This window comes from Neomonachus schauinslandi, chromosome 6 (assembly GCF_002201575.2).
Source record: "Neomonachus schauinslandi chromosome 6, ASM220157v2, whole genome shotgun sequence".
Classification (NCBI taxonomy): Eukaryota; Metazoa; Chordata; class Mammalia; order Carnivora; family Phocidae; genus Neomonachus; species Neomonachus schauinslandi.
Window position 1 is genome coordinate 28,828,113 of NC_058408.1, and position 22,778 is coordinate 28,850,890.

Below are 22,778 nucleotides of genomic sequence, written 5' to 3' on the forward strand. Positions count from 1 at the left end.
TCGAGCCCTGCCTCCGGCTCCCTGCTCCGTGGGAAGCCTGCTTCTCCCTCTCCCACTCCCCCTGCTTGTGTTCCCTCTCTCGCTGTGTCTCTCTCTGTCAAATAAACAAATAAAATCTTTAAAAAAAAAAAAAAGGAGCAATCTTGAGCAGATTAAATGTCCCCCAGCTTCAGTTCTGTCATCTTAACATGGGGATGATAATCACAGTATATATTATTATGAGGTTTGAATTCATTCATTCATGTAAAAAATTAGGATAATCCCTGGCACATAGCAGGAGATCAATTAATTCATTCTTAGGCATACATTTATTGAGCACCTTCTATGTAAAAGGCACTCTTCTAAGCTGAGCTTACGGACGTAGAGCTTACATACAAGTGGTTCCTTCACAGAAACTACTGTTAGCTATTATTCTAAAGGTATTCTTTTTGCATTTGTTCATACAGGTTTGTATATATACACAGGAAGTCAGAGAAAATCTCATTAATTAAATCTGAGTACTCTTCAAGGGCCACTCCTTCAACTGAGGACCAAACCATACAGATATCTAGGGTAAGAGCATTCTAGGCCAAAGGAACAGCAAATGCAAAGGAACAGCAAATGCAAAGGCCCGGAGGCAGGATCATGCCAGCATGGTCATGGAACAGCAAGGAGTGTATGCCTGGAGCGGAAGGAGCAGGGAGAATGGCAGGAGACAAAAGCAGAGCAGTAATGGGATGGGTCAGGAGGGCTTTGCAAGGCCCATGGCAAAGACTGCTGTAAGGACTCAGGCTTTTCCTCTGAATGGGATGGGGGCTCTGGGTAGGCTTTGAGTAAAAGAGTGGCATGGTCTGATTTTTGTTTAACAAGATCGCTCTGGCTGTTCAGTTGAGAATAGATAGGTGTGGAAATGGAATGTGGCAGGGGGCCTGGAAGTTGGCTTCCCTGCACAGCTGTGAGCTGGGTGAGCTTTAATTCAAAGCCCCAGTGTCCTCTTCCCTGCCCAGCTCCAGGCTTCTCGTGGAGGCAGGTCTGCAAATGGACAAGTACACAGAGCCTAGAGCCGTGAGGGGGGCAGCCAGAAGTGGGCCGACTCGCGTCCATGAGGTGACATCTCAAGCCAGGGCTGGGCAATCACCATCACCTCTGAGACTGCAATGAGTTGAAACACAGCCCGGGCCAGGGCCAACTGCTCACCCATTAAGTTAGGATTCCAAGAGACTTGGCCAGTCGATTGCGAAAAAGTTACTCTGTTTGGTTTTTGCTTGTTAGGATGTGGATTCATCTGTAGACTTGGGGCAGCAGCCTGCAGCTTGTGACGAGGATGGTAGGCAGGGCACGTGTCAGATGCTCTTTCCTAGGGAGGCAGCTTCTCCACCGAGAGGTGAAGCTGCAGGAGGCAGGCCATTTATGAGAAAAGGAGTCGGCTCAGCAATGCCAGTGCCTGGCCCCACCATCAGCTTCCCTTTCCCTCCCCATGGGAAGATAGGGGGCCCTCGGAAGGGCCCTGCTTCACCCTGACTTGCCTACGAGTCTTCCATTCAGGGCCCTCCCTGCATGGGCAAATTTCAGATTCTGAGGTGGTCTCCCAGAGGCCTCATTACCACGGTCGAAAATACCGAATCAGGCATCAGCGGTGTCCCTCCCTCTGCCTCTGGGCCAAATTGCCTCTGGGAGTCTTGTTGCTAAAATCCTAAAGCTCCCTTGTACCAGAGGCTTCTGTCCCCATTCTCCAATTCCTAATCCCATTCTGCCCTGTGGTGGGGGAGCTAAGATCCCCTAAATGTCTGCCCCTCCCAGACACTGCCCAGGGACACCTGCTTATGGGCCAGGAGACCACGGCCCGGCACCTTGGGTCCCCAAACTTGCGCATCCCATTGCTGGCTGTTCTTAGAAGAGCCTCCACACACGGCCCTGCCCCCACTTTCTTTTGTCCCCCCATGTGTTATAGCTGGTCTCCGCCAGTCCTGTTGCTGGGGAGCTTCTTCCTCCAACAGGTGGTCCCCTCGGCACCCCCAGCCCTCAGTCAGCTTCCCTGGGCCTAAGGCATCAAGCTGTTTACAATACAGGATCAAGCACCCCATTATCAGCAGTTCAGCTAAGTTGAAGATGCTTAGGTCCATGATCAGGGTGCTCTGTTCTCCAGAGACCCCTGGAGTCACCTTACCTCCACCCACCCAGCGTGACCTGGAATGGAGCACCCCCATCAGGCCTAAGAAAGCCAACCCCCTGAAGCCCACAGACTCCCACCGTCCCCAGAGCTCAGCACCCAGGGCAAGCCTGGGGTCGCCCCTACCCGCGGCCATCAGCCCTTTGTCTGCTGTGGAGGGGGAAGGCAGGCAGGGACCACTTTACCTGACACACCGGGCACCTCAGATCCAGGGCTCACGCTTCTCCTGGGCATTGTGGCTCCAGGGGGCGCTGCGCTCCCGGGTCCTGTAGCGGCCCCTGCAGGGCCGGCGAGGAGGTGGTCCAAGCTGGAGCTCCCCCCACCCCACCCACTTCCACCCCGTGGTCCCCGGGTAGGAGGAGGGGCCCTGGGCAATCCTGCCCAGATATGGGGGAGGAGACCTTGCGGAGAATGCCTCCTCCTCACCACCCCAAGGAAACTCCCCAGTTGTCCAGCTTTGGAGAAGAGGCTGCTTCTTGTGGGAAGCTCCACTCTGGGCAGTCAAGAGCTCCTAGAACAGCTTCAAGGAGCAGGAGACTCTTAGTCACACATATCACTAACCACGGCCCAGCCGGGCTCAGGGGAAGCCTTCAGGCCTCCCGAAGCTGCCACAAAGTCCCCTGCCGTGGAGAAAGTGACTCCCGGAGCCCATCTCCTCAAGCCTTGGCGACCTACGGAGCTTTGGCAGGGACTGTTCCTCATTCCATCCCGTCAGGGAGGCCAAGGACCCGAGAGCCTCCCTCTACCACCCGAGCCATCCCACCGCAGCCCAGGGACCTGGCCAGACCAGCTGGAGAGCGGGCAACTCTGCCATTCCAGGCACGCATCTGGGGCAAAACCTCTGCTCAGGCAACTTGGCACAAAAGAACCCTTCATCATCAGCTCGACCAATCACAAAGAACAGACTTTATTGACGTATTTGGCACTAAAACCCACACAGTTCCGGCCCCACAGCCAAGTACCAGGCGTCATACAGAACCAATAAGTTAACATAAAGGACGCTCACGTGTGTGAGTGGGGGCTGCTTGGATGTCTCCTGGCTCAGCCTAGGGAGCTCTGGGCTCCCCGGAGGACACGGGGAGGGGAGATGGCTGTACACCAGTGAAAGGGGCTTCGAGACAAAATGAAAGAGAACAGAATCCAAAGTAGGACATTCGAACATAATGGGGCCAGCGCCCACCCAAAAAGTGGGGCAGCTGCAGGATGTGGTCTGAGCGCAGTGACAGAGATGCAGGTGCTTGCCCTCAGGCTCTCCTCTCCTCCCCCCAGATTGTTCTGACGGGCCACCTAAGTTCCTCCCTCGGGAACCTGGTGCAGTTGGCCACACTGCCTTCTGTCCAGTGGGGAGAACTGTGTTTTTTTGCGGTCAGGCATCCAAGGTATTGGAGGTGCAAGCTGTTATTTGTAGTTTCTGTCCAAGTCCGGGGCACTCAGAGGGGAAAGGGTTCTGCATGGGCAGAATCAGAACTCAGCTCTCCCTCACTCCACCTCGCCTCCGCTCTGTGCTTTCTCCTTGGAGCAGGAGATCTGAGGGCAAAAAGGCCCAAGGATGAGAACCCAGGGACTATGCGATAGTCTTAGCACACGCAGTTTCCAGGCCTGCTCAAGTCTTAGCACATGGGACAATTAATGACCTTAAGAGTGAGCGTTCCCCATATTTGTAAAGATAAGGACTTGTCCACTTTCAGGGAAATCCAGTCTTAGAGCAGAAGCACAGCTGGGTGAGGAACAGCAAGGGCAGTGACCCCCCACCTCCTCCTATGAGAATATGCCACAAACATGGTGCCTTTCCAAAAATATCCGGAAGACATAGCTTTTTAGGACTATAATGAAAAGTGATAGAAGGAAGGGTGGGGTTGCAAGCGTTCATGATCCCAGAAAAGGTAATCAAAGTATGAGCTGCCCTCCCCCAAACACCACCGGCCAGCCCCCAGCCTGGGCCTCCTAATGCTACAATCTGGCAAAGCCTCAAATTCAAGGCTCAGAGGTCTGAGTACATGTGAGAGCCCACAGGGCACAGAGAACATATGGTGAGTGACTGTGGCCCCTATGGGGGGGGGTGCTTATGGGGTGAGGAAAAGAGCAGGGTTCATCCAGGAAGACAATACTCCACCAGGACGTATGATCTTTAACCTACCACTTCACGTGTGCATCACAGAGCACATTATAAAGGGGGAAGAAGATTCTCCCCCTGCCCAGACACCCCTACGGTACCCAGAGAGCTGGGAAATTGGGGGGCAGGGGGGGCACACTAGTATTCCTCCAGCTGCAGTAAAGACAGGAGCTGTTCTGTGGGGACATTCTCTGAGCCAGAGGGTAGAGTCTGTGAGGAATCCCGATATGGCCCCCTCTGCCTCCTGCATCCCCTGCCACTGTCAGTCAGACGGCAAGGCCTCAAGTCCAATAGACCAAGCTCTGGGGAATAAAGCATCATCATATTATTGGGATCCTGAGGACAAATCACAAATATAAATCCTAAGGCCCGGGTTTCCGGAAAAAAAAATAAAATAAAAAAAAAAGGCTCAGCCCCAGCTCATCGACCTGCGATGGGGGTAAAGGAGCTGAAGAAGGCATTCAAGGGTGGGAGGGCTCAGCTCCAGCCCTGCTGTGGAACAGTCTTTTCTGGTAGCAGGGCCAAGGCACGTGGGGCACGCGGTGACACCTGGCCTTGGTTACACCTGGCTGACGATCTCGCCATTCTCAGGCACAAAGACTTGCACGGGGGCCCCTTCGGGTGATCTCCGGGACAAATACACTGTGGCCACCTGCCAGGGTCAGGAAGAAAGGAGAGATTTGTGAGCAAACCAGGTAGAAATGTCCAGACAGCAAATGCAGGCACACCATCCCTGTCCCTGCGGACGCTGACTGGCAGCAACATGGGCCCAGCCGCTCCGCCCCTGCCCCCACCCCCCAGAGGTTCAATGTCCCCCAGTGATCACCCTTCATCTATTTTCCACTCCAGGGGTGTGATAGGCACCCTGACCTCCTCCTCCCCGCCCTTCCTGGGCCCCCTTCTTGTCACCCTCCCTGTCGGGCAGGTTGCGATGGGCCGGGCCTGGGCTGAGGGCAGGTCCAAGCCGGCAGGAAGGGAAAAGCAAAAGCACATCCACTGGAGGGTGCGGCCTGGGACCAGGGCCAGGATGCCAGCTGCAGCCCAGAGAGCTGGTGGGTGGGGGAGGGACGTGCAGCTGGGCCTGCTAGGAATCCTGGGTCTCAAAGAAGCAGCCTGTTGGTAACTTCTGGAGCACACCCCCTGCAGAGCCCTCCGTACCAGGGAGAAGGAAGACAGGACTCCTGTGTTACCCCCACTTCCGGAATAGAGAAACTGGGCCACTGAATCCAGAGTGGACACCCTTACCTCATGTCAGAGTGCTCTGTCATACCGAGCTGGTCCCTGGCCAATAGTAATACCACTTACTAGTGCTTACTATACACAATTCTCATCATCTTACACATAATAACTCATTTAAAGGTCATGGCCGTCTGAGATAGACAGCTGGCCAATGATTATCACTTCCCATAGCAGGGCTGAGATTTGAACCCCCCTAGCCTAACCATCAGCCACCCTGCTTCTCAGCCCGGAGGTGTGGAGGGCTGTCAGAGGAAGTTGACCCACAGGCAATCACAGGTCCTGACTTCTGCAAACACGTTTTCAGACTCCCTCTGTCCTGAGCCTTCAGGTCAGGAAATTTGGGGGTAAATTCGGATGGGACCTCCGATTATGAATAGAGGATTATCTGCTTTGCGGATCATCTATGGGGCAGTTAAGGAAAAACGGCTCCGCTCTCTTCCAGGATTTCCTCCACCAGCGTAGTACGTGGGTATGCGCTCTTGAGCCAGAGACAAAATTAGGAGGTGCCCCAGGGGAGTCCCGAGGGCCTTCCAAAGCCCGGGTGGGGGGGAACGGTTCTGTCGTCTGTCCATCCCCGCTGGGAATCGCGCGGCCACCACCCTGTGGGCCTACCGCCTCTCTGCTCCGGGACCCGCTAGAATGGCAGCCCTTCCCCCAGCTGGAGGCCCCGCCCCCCACCCCCATCCCCCCACCCCACCCCGGAGCCGCCGTACCTGTGTCCGGGGACCCGGGGCTCGGCCAAAGCCCTCTCTGCTGGGGGGCAGGCTCCGGACGCGGAAGGCCCCCTGGCGGTCCAGCGAGTGCGGGCGGCCGCTCCGGAGGCGCGCGCGCTCGTGCCATGACTTGAGCTCCTCCGACACCGCCGCCTTGCTGAGCGCGCGGCCCGCGGGGCTGTCCTTCAGGGAGGGCGTCCGCACCACGCGGCTGCGGGAGGCCACCAGGCGCTGCCAGCGCAGCGGCGCCCCGTCCTCGTCGTAGGCGGGGCCCAGGGCGGCGTGGCCCAGCTCCCACTCGGCCGCCGGCGGCAGCGGGCTCTCGGCCACCAGCACGTAGCGCCCGGCCGCCAAATGCCCGGGCGGCAGCAGCAGCTTGGGGTAGAGCACGCCGGCCGGGCCCCAGACCCCGCGGTGGCGAGGCCGCTCGGGCGGGGACAGTGGCCGCAAGAAGGAGATGTCGGGGCTGCTGCTGCCCGGCGACGTGGGGTGCGAGATGCTGGAGACGTCGGAGCCACTGTCCTCCGAGCAGGAGTGGTAGGCGGGGTGCGGCAGCGGGGGCTTGGTCGGCGGGAAGCAGGAGTCGGGCACGGTCACCGTGTAGTGAGAGGGGCGGCGGCGGGGGAAGGCGCTGCGACCTCGGCCCTCAGGACCGGCCCGGAAGGAATCCGTCCTGGGGGAGGAAGGGGAGACGTGCTGAGGCTGGGAGGCTGGGAGGCCCAGGCTCTTCCCTTGGGCCCCGGGGGGGGGGGGGGGTAAGATAAACCGGTGAGGCCGAGGCCCTGCCTCAGCAGAGGAACCATGGCTCCCAGGCCCCGGTCTTGGGTCAAACCTCCCCAAAATAAACACCCAGACACCCTCCTGGCCCTCCTGCGCCATGCACCGTATCCCTCCCGCTGCATTCACACTTCTGCGGTTTGTGGAAAGGATGCCCCAGCCATGTCCCCTCTTTTCAGCCCCTTGAGGGACCCTGTGTCCAGTGGCATGACACCCCCAGAATCTGTGCGGGCAGACATGGTCGGGTATCTAAGCTGGACCTGTAAAGCTGGGTGTGGCACAGACCATGTGAAGGAAGTAGATGGCCCGCCACCCACAAGCCAAGGAGAGAAGCCTTAGAAGAAACCAGCCCTACCCCGATCTTGGACTTCGGGCCTCCAGAACTGTGAGACAGTAAAATTCTGTCATTTAAGCCACCCACTCTGGGGTATTTTGTTATAGCCGTGCCACCAAACTAATATAAGGTAGCCTCCTGCAAGGTGCCCCTTCATAAGGGCAGCCTCCCAGGACCCGCAGGGGCTGAAATCCAGCCCTCCCTGTTAATATGGTGGGGCTGGGTCTGCCCAGAGGGGGGCGCCTTTTACCGATCTGCACAAAGGCACTGTTTGTAAATTAGCCCTGGAAGTCTGTAAAATGTAAGATTCATTGCTTGCCTTGACAGCAGTTGTTCCAAGCTGCACCCCTTCCCGCGCTGCCTGATAAGCCCATTTAAACCGACAGAAGAACCCAGCAATCGTGTCCAGGGCTTTCGTGTGGTGTAGCTAACACTGCCTGGCCTAGCTGTCCCTGAGACTCTCACCAAGAATACTGGTAAAACACTTGGAAACAACATCCAGCTGATTCTCATTATTTGCGGATTCTGTCTTTGCAAAATCTCCCACAGCAAAATGTATCTGTGACCTCAAATCAACCCTCACAACACCTGTGGTCATTTGTGGACTTGCACAGAATGGTGAAAACTTGGAGATGCCCACTAGGCACAGTCTCAGCCAAGACGGAATGAGGCAGTGCTCTGACTTGTATAAATATGATAAATGAGTGTCCTCTCCACAGTCGATTTAGTGTCCCGTGTTTCGTATTTTTGTGCTTTTTCTTGGTGACTTCACTATTTAAAACGGCCCCAGAGCATAGTACTAAGTGCTGTCTGGTGTTCCTGAGTGCGGGAAGACTATGGATGTGTCTTCTGTAGAATATACGTATTTGGTGAGCTTTATTTGGGCATCACCTAGAGTGCTATTGGCCAGGAATTCAATGTTAATGAGTCAATAATATATATTAAATAAGGTGTCTTTAAACAGAAACATGCATAAAACAAGGTTATGTATTGATCAGTTGACCAAAATGTTGTGACCAGAAGCCTAACCCGGTATCTTCCCTCGGAGCAGTGATTCGGTATTGCTAATTCAGTGTTTGCAGTGTTTATCGGACATAAAACTACCGCAAATAATGAGAATTGACTGCACATCAATTGAGAAAGTGAATCATCCACTGCTAGTGACCAATAATAAAATAATTTTAAGCAATTGCAAAAGTATCTACCAAGTTCCATATTCTCTCGCCATAAGAGAATATGGCTAAGGGGAGAAAACATGAATTGCGTTGTGCAGAAAACAGCTTGCTTCACGGCCTCTATTGGGAGGTGCCCCAAGAAGGGATCCTATGGAGAAGCCACAGCACTTGTCACCCACAGTGTCACCCACAGTCCCACCTATATCCTAGAAGCCACCACCCTCCAAATGTAAGCTCTCAATAGTGGGTCCCTGCCCCCTGCATCTCTGGGGTGACCTCTTACCTCAGAGACTGTGACTGGCCCCTCCTCCCCTGCATCTCGGGGGTGGCTGGGGCGCTGGTGCGGCCCTGCCGCTGGCCAGGAATGCTGCGGATGGGCACCACGTGGTAGGCAGGCTCCAGCAGCCAGACGCTGGAGGTACCGGGCCCATCCTGTGGCGTGGTGGCTGGGCTGCTGCAAAAGGATTAGAGACAGGTCAGCGGCAAGAATGGCTCCATTGAGGGGCTTGAGTTGTGCAGAGGAAGGGGGCACAGTGGAAGGGGACCCCAAAACTCACACCTCCCACCATCACAGTTAAGGAGAGGGGCAGTCTCCCATGCCTTACCCTGTTCGTACCCCTTCCCCTCCCCCCACCCCAGCTTCCTCCCCATCCTGACCTGGACTCGCTATTGGGTTCAGAAGACTTTCTGGGCTTCTCATAGGGGTGGTCCAGGCTGGTCTCCTTCCAGGGGCTGTTCTGGATTGGGGCCCGCTCCAGGGCCCCAGTCTCAGGTCCTGCTGGCTGCAGGCCTTCAAGGCTCTGGGGTGGCAGAGGCCGGGAAGGTGGAGCTGGGGACTCCGGGGGAGGTTTTGGCACCTGGGATTCTTCTGCAGGGGTGAAAGAACCTGCTGAAGGCAGCGGCTGGAAAACTGGCCCAAGAACCTCCGTGGCCCATGCCTTGCTCTTCCTCCCATGGCTGCTTGTCTGGCTGCTCCACGCTGTGGCTCCAGGCCCAGACGCTCGAAGGTGTTTTCTTCTTTGGGACTTCCTCCCCCACAGCTGTTTTATACCTGCCTCCTTCAAGAAGCCTCCCCAGATTGACTCCCCTTAGCTCACATTATTCCACCTTCTAACCTTTGCTCCTACTACCATGTCTGCAGCTAACCATCTGCTTACCGATTTTTCTGGTTCATGCCGTGCCCATGTGTGCTATTCCCTTATTGACCTGGGCACTCCCTTAGGCAGGACTGTGCTACCCTCTTGGTCCACCTTGACCCGTAGCATCCTTAGGGTTTACAAACAGGGTTTTTAATCTATTGAGTGTGTTTCCGTCCCCAGTGATACCCTCTATTCAAAAAGAGCAATGATTGTGGCCAGATGGCTCTTAGGGTCTAACAAGTGCGTACTGAAATAATGTCCCAGGGTTCTGTTAGAATTCACTTTTTCCTTCCCTGTCAAAATGATCAAACTTCTAGATTGGGAAAGGGTCAGCACATGCCCACCCTCAAACGAACATGTGCAGGGGCACATAGAAATTAGCATCCAGTAGGAGCGGAGACCCTGAGCCCAACCTGGCACCCCTGCCAAAGCCCTCCATCTTCCAGTAGGAGTCCAGCCCTGACAGCAGTCCCTAACTACCCCTTCTCACCTTCCTCCAGGAGCAGCCCATCTGATAGAGAGCTGTCATCTGAGGCACTGAGCTCTGGGAAAGTCAAAGGGGAGAGAAGGAGGTGAGGAAATCAACCCATACATCTGGGTTAACCAGCAGTATGACCCCACCCCTTCCTGAGAACACCCCTTATCAGGAACTACCAACTGTGTACTAAATGCTATACTGGATATGAATTTATTACTTAGAAGTAGAAAAAAATCAGAAATCAGGAGTGAGAAGACAGGAAACCTGATTTTAATCCTGGCTCTGCCATTAGCTATGCAACCCTGAGTAAGCAATTTCAACGCTCTGGGCCTCAACTTCCCCATCTGTCAAAAAAGCTGGGGCTTCCCCTGGCAGGGTCTCCTGGCAGTGGAAGGGAAAGGCAAAGTGTCCTTTTGGAAGGCGCTTGGGATGAAAGTTACTTTCCTAACTTTTCTAGTCTTCCGAGATCATAAATACAACTCAAGGACCCCGTATCTGAGAAGTCCTGCGTTACCAGCACCACGAGCAGTGCAAAGTGGGAATCTGAGCTACGGGGCTGTGGGATCAATTCACATTGGTCTGGCTGGATACGGAAGGTTCTTCAATTGGCGATATGGCAGGGCACCTGAAGGAAACGGGAGTGTGATATTTCTGCATGGTTCAGCAGCAGCTGTGACCCAAGAAATCCGGGGGAACTTCTATTTGCCATTGCCCTTGAACAAACTGAAACTTCAGACCTTGAGAATACTCCTAATGTGACCTGGATGGAATTCACCAAGTATTTTCAACTGTGTTTGACAACAGTGATGAGGGGACATCAACAACAGCTAAAATTTCTATTGTGCCAAGACTTTTCTAAGTACTTCACATATATTAATTCATGTGATCGTCATAACCACCATGTAAGGTAAATACTATTACCATGTAACGGCTAAAAAAACCGAGGCTTGGAGGAATTGAGGAACGTGGCTTAGGTCAATCCACCAAAAGGTGACTGAGTCAGAATTCATACCAAGACAGTCTGACCAGAGTCTGGCTCGGCACCACTACCATTTATCGGCTCTCCTGTTCGCTGGCATCTAATGCATAAGTCATTATCCAGAAAGTTCTAAGAAAAGTAAACAATTCCAGCCATCTTGAAATCCTTTATAACAAAGGATTGGCAAACTGGGGGTCCTTGGGCCAAATCCAGTTACCTGTTTTTATAAATAAAGTTTTACTGAAACACAGCTACAGATTTGTTTACGTCATGTCTGGCTGCTTTTGAGCCACAATGGCAATCCACCATGCCATTGGTGGCATGCCAGTGGTTGTGACAGAGACTTTATAGCCCATGAAGCCCATGAAATATTTACTCTCTGAGCCTCTACAGAAGTTTGTCAACCTTTGCTCCACAACTTAAATGAAATAAAAACTCTACCCGGAGTAGTTCTTAAACCCTGTGAGGCGTACTGCCCCGGGAGCTGGGCCGACGCCTGAGGAGCCAGCTACCCCATGCTGTGCTTGGCTCGTACTAGCCTTTGCTTTGGGGTTCAAATGAGGAGACACCCTTTCATTGAATTCTGGTTCTCTGCCTCTGATCTTTTACAAAACCCTGGAGAATAGAGAGTTTTATTTTTCACGGATGTCAAGTTGAAGAAACTATGGGACTGTTACTGTCATGGTCCAGCGATGCAGCCGGGGTTAGAGCGTCTGTTTTGGTTTGACTCTATGGTCTGGGAAGAAAGACATCAGGTCCCATCATCCCTAATCTTCATAAAAACAAGCAGATCATTGGCCAGCTTCATTAGCCCAAAAAAGTGCACTACAAAGAGGGTAATCTGGAGACCCATTGCCTTTGCAGAGGAAAGGCCACGGGTGGAGAACATCTATCTGCAGCCAAACGCAAGCCGTTCCTGCAGGCTGCGCCCTGTCTCAGCCACACTGCCCCAACCCAGCCCCGGATCAGCCTCGCCCTGCCCTCGGTCCAGCAGTGGCCGCGGGACTCCCCAGGTGGGGAGGTAGCTATAGAGATCATACCCACAAACTGAGCATTCTCAAAGGCTGCACTGTTCAACAGGTTGCCACAAGCTGCACTGGGTTATGTTAATTAAAATGAAATAAAATTAAAAATTCAGGTCCTCGGTCACATCAGGCACATTTCAAATGCTCAGGAGCCCCTCTAGCGGCTACCATACTGGACAGCACAGATACAGCACATTTCCATCATCACAGAAATTCTAATAGACAGCACTGCTTAAGGCAGGTGTTGTCAGTCAACGAACGCATTCTGAGCACCTCCTACAATTAGAGGTGTGTGTCGTGGGGAATTTCTCCTCAAGTTCACTGTGGTAAATTAGTTTAACACCTGACTGCTCCCCGCCACTTGCAGGGTACTCGCTAAGTACTCCCACCTGGCATGATTAGTAATTATCCTAAACTGAATAGTAGCCCTGGCTACTGCCACTGAGCAGACCCCAGGAATAAGCTCGAAGTCAGCCTGGGGAGCACCTTCCTGCCCAGGAGGCCTGCGTGAGGGCGGTGGATTTTGAGGAGGATGAAGAAGGAATGGGATGCTTTCTAAGGAGATGGGGGAGAGGGTCTCACGGACGGAGAAGCCCTTTGCCACGGCGCGTTGGGGCTGCACACGGTCAGGAGGGGGTAGGGGGGGACCGAGGAAGCAGGCTTCCGGCGACAGCCAATTTGGGACATTAAACACGGTGCTGGGCGCAAAGGCAGCTGCAATGGCCCCGGGCCACGCCCCCTGCCATCCCACGTAAGCTCACGCAGGGCCCGGGGCCGCGGGACGGGGGGCGGCCGGCTCACCTCGGCCCAGGGCCAGGGCAGCGGCGGAAGGGGGCCTGCTGGTGCGCCGCTGCTCGCCCAGGCAGCGCTCCAGCTCCCTCAGCTTCTTCTCCTCCTGCAGCATGGCCTGCTTGCGCTGCCGCCGGGCCTGCCTGCCGAGGTTCTCCTCCCGGCACAGGCGCCGGGCTGCCTCCGCAATCTGCAGCTGCAGGGCCAGCTCCCGCTCCAGGCTGCTCAGGGGGTCCTGGGGGGAGAGGCCGGGGGGCTCACTCGGGGAGGGCAGGTGGCCGCGCGGGGACACAGAGAACGGCCCTGACCCCGTGCCCCGGATACTGACCCTAAGCCCGGGACGCGCAGACAGCCGCGGCCGCGGCCAGGGGGCAGAGGGTGGGGTGGTGGCAGGCGCTGAAGAGCAAACCTGTCGGCCTGAGAAGCGGGCAGGGGGACCCACCCACCCGCCCGCCTGCCGCCTGAGCCAGGCAGAGTGCAAGCCGAAGTGGGACACTTGCCCTCCTGACCCCAAGGGTCGGTCAGGCAAGCCCAGGGGAAGCTTGCCGCCTTTCACACCACGGGGAAGGGATCCTAGGGCCCGAGCCGCCCCACTGCCTGCCCGCCACGATGAGGACAGCCCTAGGGGCCAGAATAACCTGTTTAAACAGGCCATTGCCTCTCTGGGCTGGCGGTTGAGCTCTTCACTGATCTTCTGCCTACCGGCGACCAGACCCAGTGTCCTCTCGAGTTCCCAGCTCTCCCGGTTCCTGTGGCGGCACACCTTCCCCACGGCCATTGGGCTACAGGTTAATGGGTGGCCCTCATCAACACGGAGCCAAGCACCCTGAGTGGGTGTGATGGGGTGGAGGGTGCCAAGTACCGGGTGAGGGCACCTCCAGATGGCGAGGCCTTGGCTCAGTGATCAACACTTGGGGGGGGTGGAGACGGCCTGCGCAAGTTCCTCACCTCTCTGTGCAAAGCCCGCTCGTCCAGTTTGTAAGCGGCTCCAATCCTGCGGCGGACCTTGGGGGCCTTTTCCCCTGGTTTGAGGGGATACTCTGCTGGCAAGACACCCGTCAGCTCCTGTGGTGGAAGCGAAGTCAGCCAGGCCCCTCTCCACCTGCCCAGCCCTTGGCCAAGCAGGGGTAGCCAATCCCCTGGGCTCTGCACGCCTGTGCCTGCCCTTCCCCAGAGGCCCCTGCCCACTCCTCACCTCACCCCATCACCGGGGGCGGTCTCACTGGCCTCTTCAGGGCACCCCCTACCTTCCCTCCTCTTTTCCTTCACCCTTCAGATCTCACCTCCTTCAGAGATCTCCTCTGGCCCTGGTTACAGTCCCACACGCACCTCTGTCTACTCCCTCTCCAGCCCGTCCGTCCTTCCCTCCCTGTGCCTGGGGCCCCACCGGGGCTATTCCTTCTCTCCGAGAGGTCCAGCGCCCGGGTCAAATGCTGCACACACAGGGACTCCAGGCACCACACCCCGCCCTGATTTCCAGAATTCTCCCACAAACGGGGTTCCCTTCCCTCAGCCCCAACATCCCCGAATGTGGCTCAGATTAAGCCCAAGTTTGTTGGGGGGCTGGGGGGGGAGCCAGCTGAGGCTCTCACCGCCTCCCTGAGGCAGAGTCTCTTCAGTTCCTCCAGGCACGCCTCCAGCCGCTCTTCCAGGGCCCTCTGCTGTTTGCGCACGGCGTGGGTCAGCTCCTTCACGGGGGAGACTGGGCTGTCGGGGCCTAGGGGGCGGCAGGGCACCAGCTCAGGGAAGCCGAGGTGGGGGAGACCCTCTCAGACACTTGCTAACTATCCCCGGGGTTGTGGGGGGGCAGTGTGCTCACACGTGCACGTGTGTGCACGCACACACACGTGCACACATGTACACACACACACACACAGCCTCATCCCTGCCCACAGATTACAGGTCAGCAGCTGTGGCCTGTGTCGTAACCACAAACACCACATCTCCTGGCTGTCCGAGGTGGCAACATGACAGTTCACAGGGAAGGGCCGCCCCCCCACCCCCAGCAACAGGCGATCTGCAGTGGCAGGAGGGCTACTGGTCAGAGCTCTGTTCTTTCCCTTCCCACCCTCCACCCATACAATTCACTTCTGCCTCCACCACTTCTCCCTCCCTCTCCTCTCTCCCTCTCTCTTTCATTCTCATTAACGTATGTGCTGCTGCTTTCTTCTCTTCTGTCGGGACGAGAACCAGACTAGGCCCACAGACCCAGGCCAACCAGAGACAGGACCTTTCCAGTAGCCAGATAAGATTTTTCTACTTAGTAACCACTAGGGCCAGAGTTGCAGAGACCTGTTCCAGATAGGATCAGACCTCCAGGCCAGACCATCCAGGAAAACTGCAGCCCCTCCGGGATCTAGCCCCCAGCAGAGGCCTCTCCCACCCCTCCCACCTTCCCCACTCAGCTTCCAGCCACTCAGCCAGGCCAGCCCTGGGGCCTGGGGCCTTGGAGGGTCAGGGCTGGGGGCCCACAGGGCGGGATTCCCCAAACCACTCACCAGACTGCAGGATGATGCCACTGTCAGTGTCGCTGACCTCATCCTTACTCCCCATGGCGGACTGCTGGGAGGAGGGGGCACAGAGTAGGGAGGGGTGACACCGTTCCCAACCTGAGCCAGGATGTGGCGGTGGCCTGCAGGTTCCCCAGCTTTTAAGAGAACAATAAAACCAGCTGTAGTTGAAATCCCTTGGTTCCACACACAGCTTAAGTAAGGATCCGACGTTTGAGGGCAGGGCGAGAGGAAGTGAGGGCCGGCTTTCTGGGGCAGTCTGGGGTACGGGGTTTCTCAGTGCTGGGGGTGCTGCAGAGAAGGCTCTGTGGGCCTCACCTGCAAACCTGTATTCAGGGGGCTCTCTGGGCCCACCCTAGCCTCCTGCTGCCTCCTTCTTAGTGGCCACAGAGACCACTGAGACTGGGGAGAAGGATGAGGAAAAGAGAAAGAAAGAGGAGGAAGAGGAAAAGGATAATAAAGATGGGTGGGAGGACGAAGCAAGGAGGAAAGGAAAGCAGAAGGGGAAGATGTCTTCTTGGGGCACAGCCATCTCCATGGGGCAGACTATCCTCAGCTCAAGAGCCCAGGAGGCATGAGGCCTGTCCCACTGCCCCAGTGGGTGACAGACAGCACTGGATACTGTGGGTGGGCACTGGGTACTCGGCCAAGCCCGGGCTGCCCTGCCCTCTGGACCAGGGTATTCATCCAAAGGCAGGTGAAGGTGCCAGAGAGCTGTCCCCAAATCCCTGAAATAATTCCCAAGCCACTACATCTAGGAGACCCCTCAAGGAGGTGTCGGCCGGGATCCCCCATACCCCACAGCCAGGAGAGACCCAGTGTGTGTGTGTCAGGGTCCCGGCTGGCCAGGGCCTGGCAGCTGTTGGCTGGAGCAGAGGTGGGGAGGGGCGGGCGGAGCCCAGGCAGGCGGTCTGGAAGGAGAGCCCAGCCACCTCCTCACTGAGTCAGCCCATTGAGCAACAGTCCAAAAGTCCTTCAGAGTTTCTGTCTGGAGCTTATCCTGCCTCCCTACAGCACAGGACTACAGGGTGGAGGAGGTGGGCTCCACCCTTCCACCATCAGCCACCGGCCAGGAAAGCAGGCCTTGGGAAAGTTGAGCACGAAAGCAAGGTGAGGAGAAAGAGAAAGGACTGCTGGCAGCCCGGTCCCCAGGAGGACCTCTGCCTCTCGAGACTGGAAGAGCAGAAGCGATCGAGCGCTTTTATAAACCTCCATAAACCACACAGCCCATCAGAGTACCGTGAGCAACAATAATAAAAACATAGTGCTGAAAACAATCTGTACCTGCACTTTGGAATTTCAGTTCTCCAGGAAAGTCTAGAGAATGGATGGTAGGATAAAAAAGAAAATTTATGTGGGGCCTTTGCAAACATGCGAAAGAGAGAGACTAGCCCATGTTCGGGAAACCCAGAACAGGACACTTAGTGGAGAGCTACCTGTGCATGGCCCATCCCTCCCGAACCTTCATCCCTCTAGAGATGAGAGCAGGACCGAGGGGCAGGCAGCTCACCCAGCTCCCCCCCCCCCACAGGCAGCCTCTAAGCCTCCCCAGCAGCCAGGGGCAGGGCTCAGCCCGAGCTAGGAAGCAAGGCCCTCTGAGCTCGCATGGTGAGCGCATTTTGCTCTGGACAAGGGAGGAGGTAATGTGTGAGTGAAGCCATTAATTAGTCACACTTGCTAATTAATTATTAACCACGAAGGAGTTGCCTTGGGAAGTTGTGATAACTCAGCCCTGCTTCCCTCCTTGACTGTTGCAGAGTGTAGAGTCACCCGGACAGAGGGGTGGGTGTGAGAGGAGAGCCCCCACGCCGGCACACCCCCCTCTCCTCCAGCATTCATTGCCAGGGTCAAGGGGTTGGCTGTGGCATTCACAGTGGCCCCAATCTGATGCTGGGCACACTCGGGGCTAACTTGTGGCTCCAAGTAGAGCAAAGAGCACAGCACCTGAAGTTGGGAGACTCAAGTCCTAGTTCAGTCACTGCCCGTGCTGTCCTGAGAGAGTCGCCTGGCCTGGCTGGGCCTTCTTCCCTCGTAGGCACAAAGATTAGACAGTGTCTAGGGAAGTCCCTTTCGGCTCCCCTCTCTGAATCTGGACCCCCTCGGACAACGTCAGGCTGGGCAGGAACCCCACACGGCCTTGTAGCCGTCACCCTCCTCCCTGCCTAGCTCCCGCCTCCATCAACAGGGCAGAAGTCTCTGGAGCCTGATGTTTCAGGCATTGCTTTCTGATAAAGGCAGTTTGGGGCACATGCCCAACCCCTTCCCAACACAGGAATCCCTCCCCGCCCTCCAGACCCTCAGCCCCCCCGCGGCAAGCCCCAGCCCTGGGTCCTAGCAAGCCGTCCACCTGACTGAACAACGTCCCCGGGAAAAGGCAGAGGAGGAAAGAAGAGGCAAAGAGGGAGGAAGGGAAACACTAGCGCAGCGTCCCTCAGGCTGAGACACTGAGGAGCCCCCATCACAAATGCACCCCCAAAGTCAGCTCCTAGGCCTCTCCCCTTCTCCTGTAGAGACTGAGGCCTGAGAACTACAGCAAAACCACGGCAAGGGGCTCCTCATCTGGGCCCACCAGCAACCCCTCCATCATCCCGTGCCCGAGGCACAAGGAGGGAGGCGGGGGGGGGGGGTGCCAGCTCCTGCAGGGGCTCCCCCCGCCACCACCGGGGCCAGCCTGCCCCTCAGCCCCAAAGACCTGCTCCACCCTGCCCTGCCCTCACCTGAGCTTCTGGGGTCCGGGCCAGGATTCCGGAAACACCCGCTGTTCCCGGGTCAGGGGGCTGAGGGGTGTTGCATGCCGTCTCAGGGTGTCCCAGGCCACAGGCCAGCCTCCAGTGCTCCCTCTCTGACCTGGCTCCCGCTCTCACTCGCTGCCGATGGCCTCCCCTCCCTGTGGACGGTCCCGCCTGCCGGCCTCCTAGGCTGCCTGCCGGGCCAGGGGAACCAGGTGACTTGTTAGGACTTGAGTCAGAGGGGAGGAGCAGGTGAGCAAGTCCTTCCCTGAACTAATCCTGCTGAGGCTGTTGCCAGCAGGCAGCTCTGGGGCCTCTGCACTTCCGGGGGCGGGGAGGGGGCGGGGAGTAAGGAGAAAGGGGCTCCCCATGGAGGAACCCCAAGGAAGGCAACAGGGGTCATGTCTTCATGGCCTCAAGGGACTCTAATGCAACACGGTGAGCGGTTAGGTGCACAATTGCCCTCCTGACCCTCCTTTTCCCTTTCCAGAAATCAAGGCCTGCAAGACCCCCAGAAGTAGGGTGAAGGTCCACTGTCCATGGGGATACCAGCAAGAAATTGACAAGTGACAAAGAAGAGGTCATTGCTCTTTCCATACACTGAAATGGAAACCAGCATCTAAGTCCACTCCCCGAACGTGAGGGATCAGAGACCAAAATGGAACCTGTTCTCTACAGAAAATAAACCTGCAGGTCTCCCACTCCGTCGATCCTCAAGCAAACCAAAAACCGTTCACAACTTAGCCCATTTCATTGGGAGAAGCAAGGGCTAAGGCCACCTGTTGCTACACCATGGACAACACGGAGACATACTGTAAATTAAGGACTACACCCCTCAACGTTTCATCCCACCATCTCCCTTTCTCCCACTCTCTGATACTCCCACTGCGCCCCTTAACCCTGGGGTATCGGCCCCTCAACATCTCTCTGGATTGCTTCCCTCCTCTGGATGGATACGTCCATCCCCACCTCCTAACCCCATCCCCTTCCTCATTCCCCAGGGCCCGGATGATGGAAGAAGTCTGCTCCGCCAAGCATCTCCTGTGGAGCTGAGCTGTGTCTATGACTCTGTCCCCAGAGTCCATACACACATACCCCGCTCACCTTCACATTCCTATACACACCCTCTTTCCAAACAATGCCAGCCCCAGAGTCCGCCAGGCTGGCCACCGCCTTCTCTCGCCAGGCTGAGGCTGAGGGGCCCCAACAGGGGGCGGACCCCTCCTGTGATGTGGAGCCAGCTTTCAGTCTGGTCTCCCAAAAGAGCCTGCAGTCCTTCCCTCCCCCTAGTCCTCCCCATCCCCCAATAGGCTTGTCACATTCTTTCAGTGACAAACAGAGAGAGATTGACTCAGTGTAACTGGTCCCCTTCCTCCACCTTGCCCACCCCCCAGCTCCAGGTAGGGGTTGATGGAAGTTTCTAGAACCAGCTGATAGCATGTATTTTAATGCCCAAAAGGAAATTAAGAGAACCAATTATACTGAAATACAGTTCTAAAAACAGAAAACATGGTAATATATACGCTTCTTTATTAACATTAAACAGGATCCAGCAGTGAGTAATTTCATAGAAGTGATGAATGTGAACAATACTTCAAGCCAGTTACAACTGCAATGTAATGTAAAACTATCTGTGAATTCTATTAACGGCAAAGTCACAGGTACTGCCTATGGTTTCTTGCCTTCTTAACTGAAGACAATGCTAAATTTTTGTTAAAGGTTGGTGTGCAATGAAAATATTTTTTCCCATCTAAGTTCACAAACCCTCTGAATTCTATCCACAGATGCTTTGGTGCCCAGGACCCAGTCAAGAACCCCACCATCAGGGAACCCCCCCATCTCTGAGCTCAGAGGAGAGAAACACAGATAATCCACTCACTGCATTGATCCCCTGGAACTCTCAAAAACCCCTTCCCTTGTTCCCTCAAATTCACATGCAGCATTTCCTGACCAGCAGAATGTGAGGTTTGGGATGGGACCAGCAAACCAACTCTCCCAAGAACCCCAGATCCAATGGGTCGGATCTCACTGTCTGCCATGTCTGTCAACTCAAACTACCAAAAGGGAGGTGGGTACCCCAGAAACTGGCTGGGAACTTTGGGGTTAAGTGCCTCCCTCCCAGCCAGCCTAGGGGATCCAGAGACTGATGGATGCCCTGCCCCAACCCCCAGAGCATCAACACCAAGACCACCACTTGGTGGTGGAGGAAGTGGTTTTCTTGAACGGTGTCAGAGTACTTGATATCTGATCGTTGAAAGGAGAAAAACTGCATCTCTTTCAGGTTTTCACTTCCCAAGCACAAGCCCCAAATCAGGAAACTTCCACACTCCCTAGCCATCCGCTCCAACATTTTTTTAAAGTCCCTTCTTTAAGTTTCTTCTCATAGGTGAGATTGGAAGTTGTTTAAAGCAAGGGCCTCATCCTACCATCCTCACATTGGCACCAGCACCCAGCCAAGTACGTCTCAGGCATTCCTAAAACCCCACTTAATGAATTAACAAAGCAATGGTCAGCGGCCGGAGTCAACGGAGCAGAAAGAAGCCAAGCAGCCCGGGACCCTCTAGGCGAAGGCTGGTGGGAGAGGGCCCCTGAAATGTTTTCTTTCTCCACTCTTCTCTCTTCCCACTGGGAAAGGTGTTCGCCTCCAGCAGGCGATGGTGGAGTGGGCTAGGACAGGAGAACTCCACTCTAGCCTGGAATGCGCCCTGAAATCAGACCTCTAGGCTTTCCTTAAAAAGGCCCTTTGTCCGGTCCACCCTGCTCCCCTCCCCCACCGCGCCCTCCGCATCCAGGCGGCCCCAGACTTTGCTCCTTTTGTTTGGCTGCTTTCTGGCTTCCCGGAACCTGGCCAGGGGATCCACAGGCATGGGGAAGGTCGGAGGAGAGGGGTTGAGGAGTCGGAAATGTGCACTTTGGGTAGGAACTTGAAATTCCCACCCCTTTCGTAAATTACTCCATTCCTTGCAGGGCCAGTTCCGCTAAGGCCGAAGACCATGGGTTCAGGAGCTTGAACCCCCCAGTTCACCCGCAGTGCGTCCCCCTAAGTTTTCCCCCTTACCTGTCCCATGGAGCTCTGGCGCAGCCCGCCTGTCCCCGCGCCCCCCGTTCCTGCCTCGCAGCTTCAGGACCTGTTTGTCCAGGCCATCTCCTCTCTCCCCGAGTCTCCCCCCGGCCTTCCCTCCCGGGAGGTATTTCATTTAACTTCGGCATTTGCAGCATCCCAAATGTTAAAGATCCCAAGACATCTGTCCCCTGGGGCATACCAAGGCCCAGAGGAAAGAGGGGAAAGACGCAAGAAGGGATTCGAGATTCCGAGCCAAGAGTCGGGGCGGGGACCCCGGTCGGGGTGGTAAGATGCCAGCAGGAATGCGTATCCTTGGGGGACCCCCGCCCGAGGGGGCGAGGCTGCCCCCTTCTCCCGCTCTGGGACGCGGGCGTGGCGGGACACCCCCCGCGCTGCCAGTTTCCGCCGCCCGGGCGGGAGGAGGCTCCGCGCTCCGGCCGAGGGCCGCCTTTCATCCGCGCGCTCCGGCCCGGCCGGGGGCCGTTTCCATTCCTGGAGACCCCGGGGTGAAAGAATGAGAGAAGCCGGCCAGAGGGCGCCGCGCCGCTCCCTCGCAGGCCCCTGCCCCCCTCCTCGCCGGTCCCCTTCTCCCTCGCTGTGCACCGCGCCGGCTGCGGGGCCACCGCGCGCTGGCGCGGCCGGAATTGCCTCCCCTTCGTCCGGCCCCAGCCCAGTCGTCCCGCTGGGCGCCGGCTGGCCGAACTCCGGCCCGGCTAGGAAAGGAGCCCTCTCCCGGTAAGCGCCTCCTACTGTTGCCGCCGGCCTCGTGCCCCTCCAGCCAGCCAGCCATTCACTCACTCTTCCCTGCTTTCGTCTGTGCAGGAGTCTTATTGAGCACCTACTAGTGCTCAGCACGGTGGATCACAGTTCAAATTCTTCCCTGGATGATTCCCCAATTGAGGCGAGTAATCAAGTAGCAATAGTATGAATGAAGTAAGGGCTAGAACCCAGGGCCGAGACAGAGACAGAGACAGAGAGGAGAGGAAGAGACTGGGCCAGACGGAGGGTCGCAAAGCGGGAGAAGGCAGTGCCAGGGGAGTTTGGGAAGTGTAAGGAGGATCTTGAGGCAGCAATGACGGGATATACAAAAGCATAATGACAAAGAAGCACAGTAGGTTCTAGGAGCTGCAGGGAACTTAGAGTGTAGGATGAGGAGGAGGGAAAAGAATGAAAACAAAGACAAGGCTAAAGTGGCAGGCAGAGGCTCATCAGGAAGCAGGGCTGCTCTGTACGGTTGTCCAGGTTGTGTGCCACACTAAGAGGGAGGACTCACCCGTGTTCCACCCACCAAACTGTGTGTCCTGGTCATGCCTAGAGGCGGTGACTTTCTCTCATTCGTACAAAGGCACTATATGAACTAAGTTGACTGAAGAGCTGTGTGGGTTAGCTAAGATTTAAGATTTTTATCCTGAAGCTGAAGAGAGGCTACTTGTATTAGTCAAGGTTCTCCAGAGAAATAGAATCAATAGGATATATATATGAGAGAGACAGAGATGGAGAGAGAAAGAGATTTATTTTAAGGAATTGTTTCATGCTATTGGAAATGCTGACAAGTCCAAAATCTG

The 22,778-nt window shown here is 56.0% G+C and overlaps 1 protein-coding gene across 2 annotated transcripts; it reads right to left on the minus strand.

Annotated features, from left to right (window-relative positions):
- Positions 1 to 3,035: 3,035 nt before the first annotated feature.
- INAVA (innate immunity activator) lies at positions 3,036 to 21,383 on the minus strand. 2 transcript variants are annotated; one of them, XM_044915920.1, is made up of 10 exons: positions 21,208 to 21,383; positions 15,409 to 15,557; positions 14,503 to 14,627; positions 13,859 to 13,975; positions 12,923 to 13,145; positions 10,130 to 10,183; positions 9,158 to 9,368; positions 8,784 to 8,954; positions 6,215 to 6,887; positions 3,036 to 4,914 (listed from the first exon to the last, which is right to left on the minus strand). In XM_044915920.1, exons 1-10 carry the CDS (start codon positions 21,366 to 21,368, stop codon positions 4,822 to 4,824), a joined length of 1,977 nt encoding a protein of 658 aa, XP_044771855.1. In that variant the 5' UTR covers positions 21,369 to 21,383; the 3' UTR covers positions 3,036 to 4,821. The 2 variants fall into 2 exon arrangements, with proteins under 2 accessions (XP_044771855.1, XP_021538405.1); XM_021682730.2 differs by lacking the exon at positions 21,208 to 21,383 and adding an exon at positions 18,138 to 18,400.
- Between the last annotated feature and the right edge of the window lie 1,395 nt (positions 21,384 to 22,778).

Excerpts from the sequence above, each read along its gene's own strand:
- INAVA (XM_044915920.1), bottom strand. The coding sequence starts at position 21,368 with ATGCTGCAAATGCCGAAGTTAAATGAAATACCTCCCGGGAGGGAAGGC. Across the intron at positions 13,146-13,858 it reads AGCGGGCTTTGCACAGAGAG|GACCCCCTGAGCAGCCTGGA; the intron begins GTGAGGAACTTG and ends CTCTCCCCCCAG. Across the intron at positions 9,369-10,129 it reads TGGGCTGCTCCTGGAGGAAG|AAGAATCCCAGGTGCCAAAA; the intron begins GTGAGAAGGGGT and ends TCACCCCTGCAG.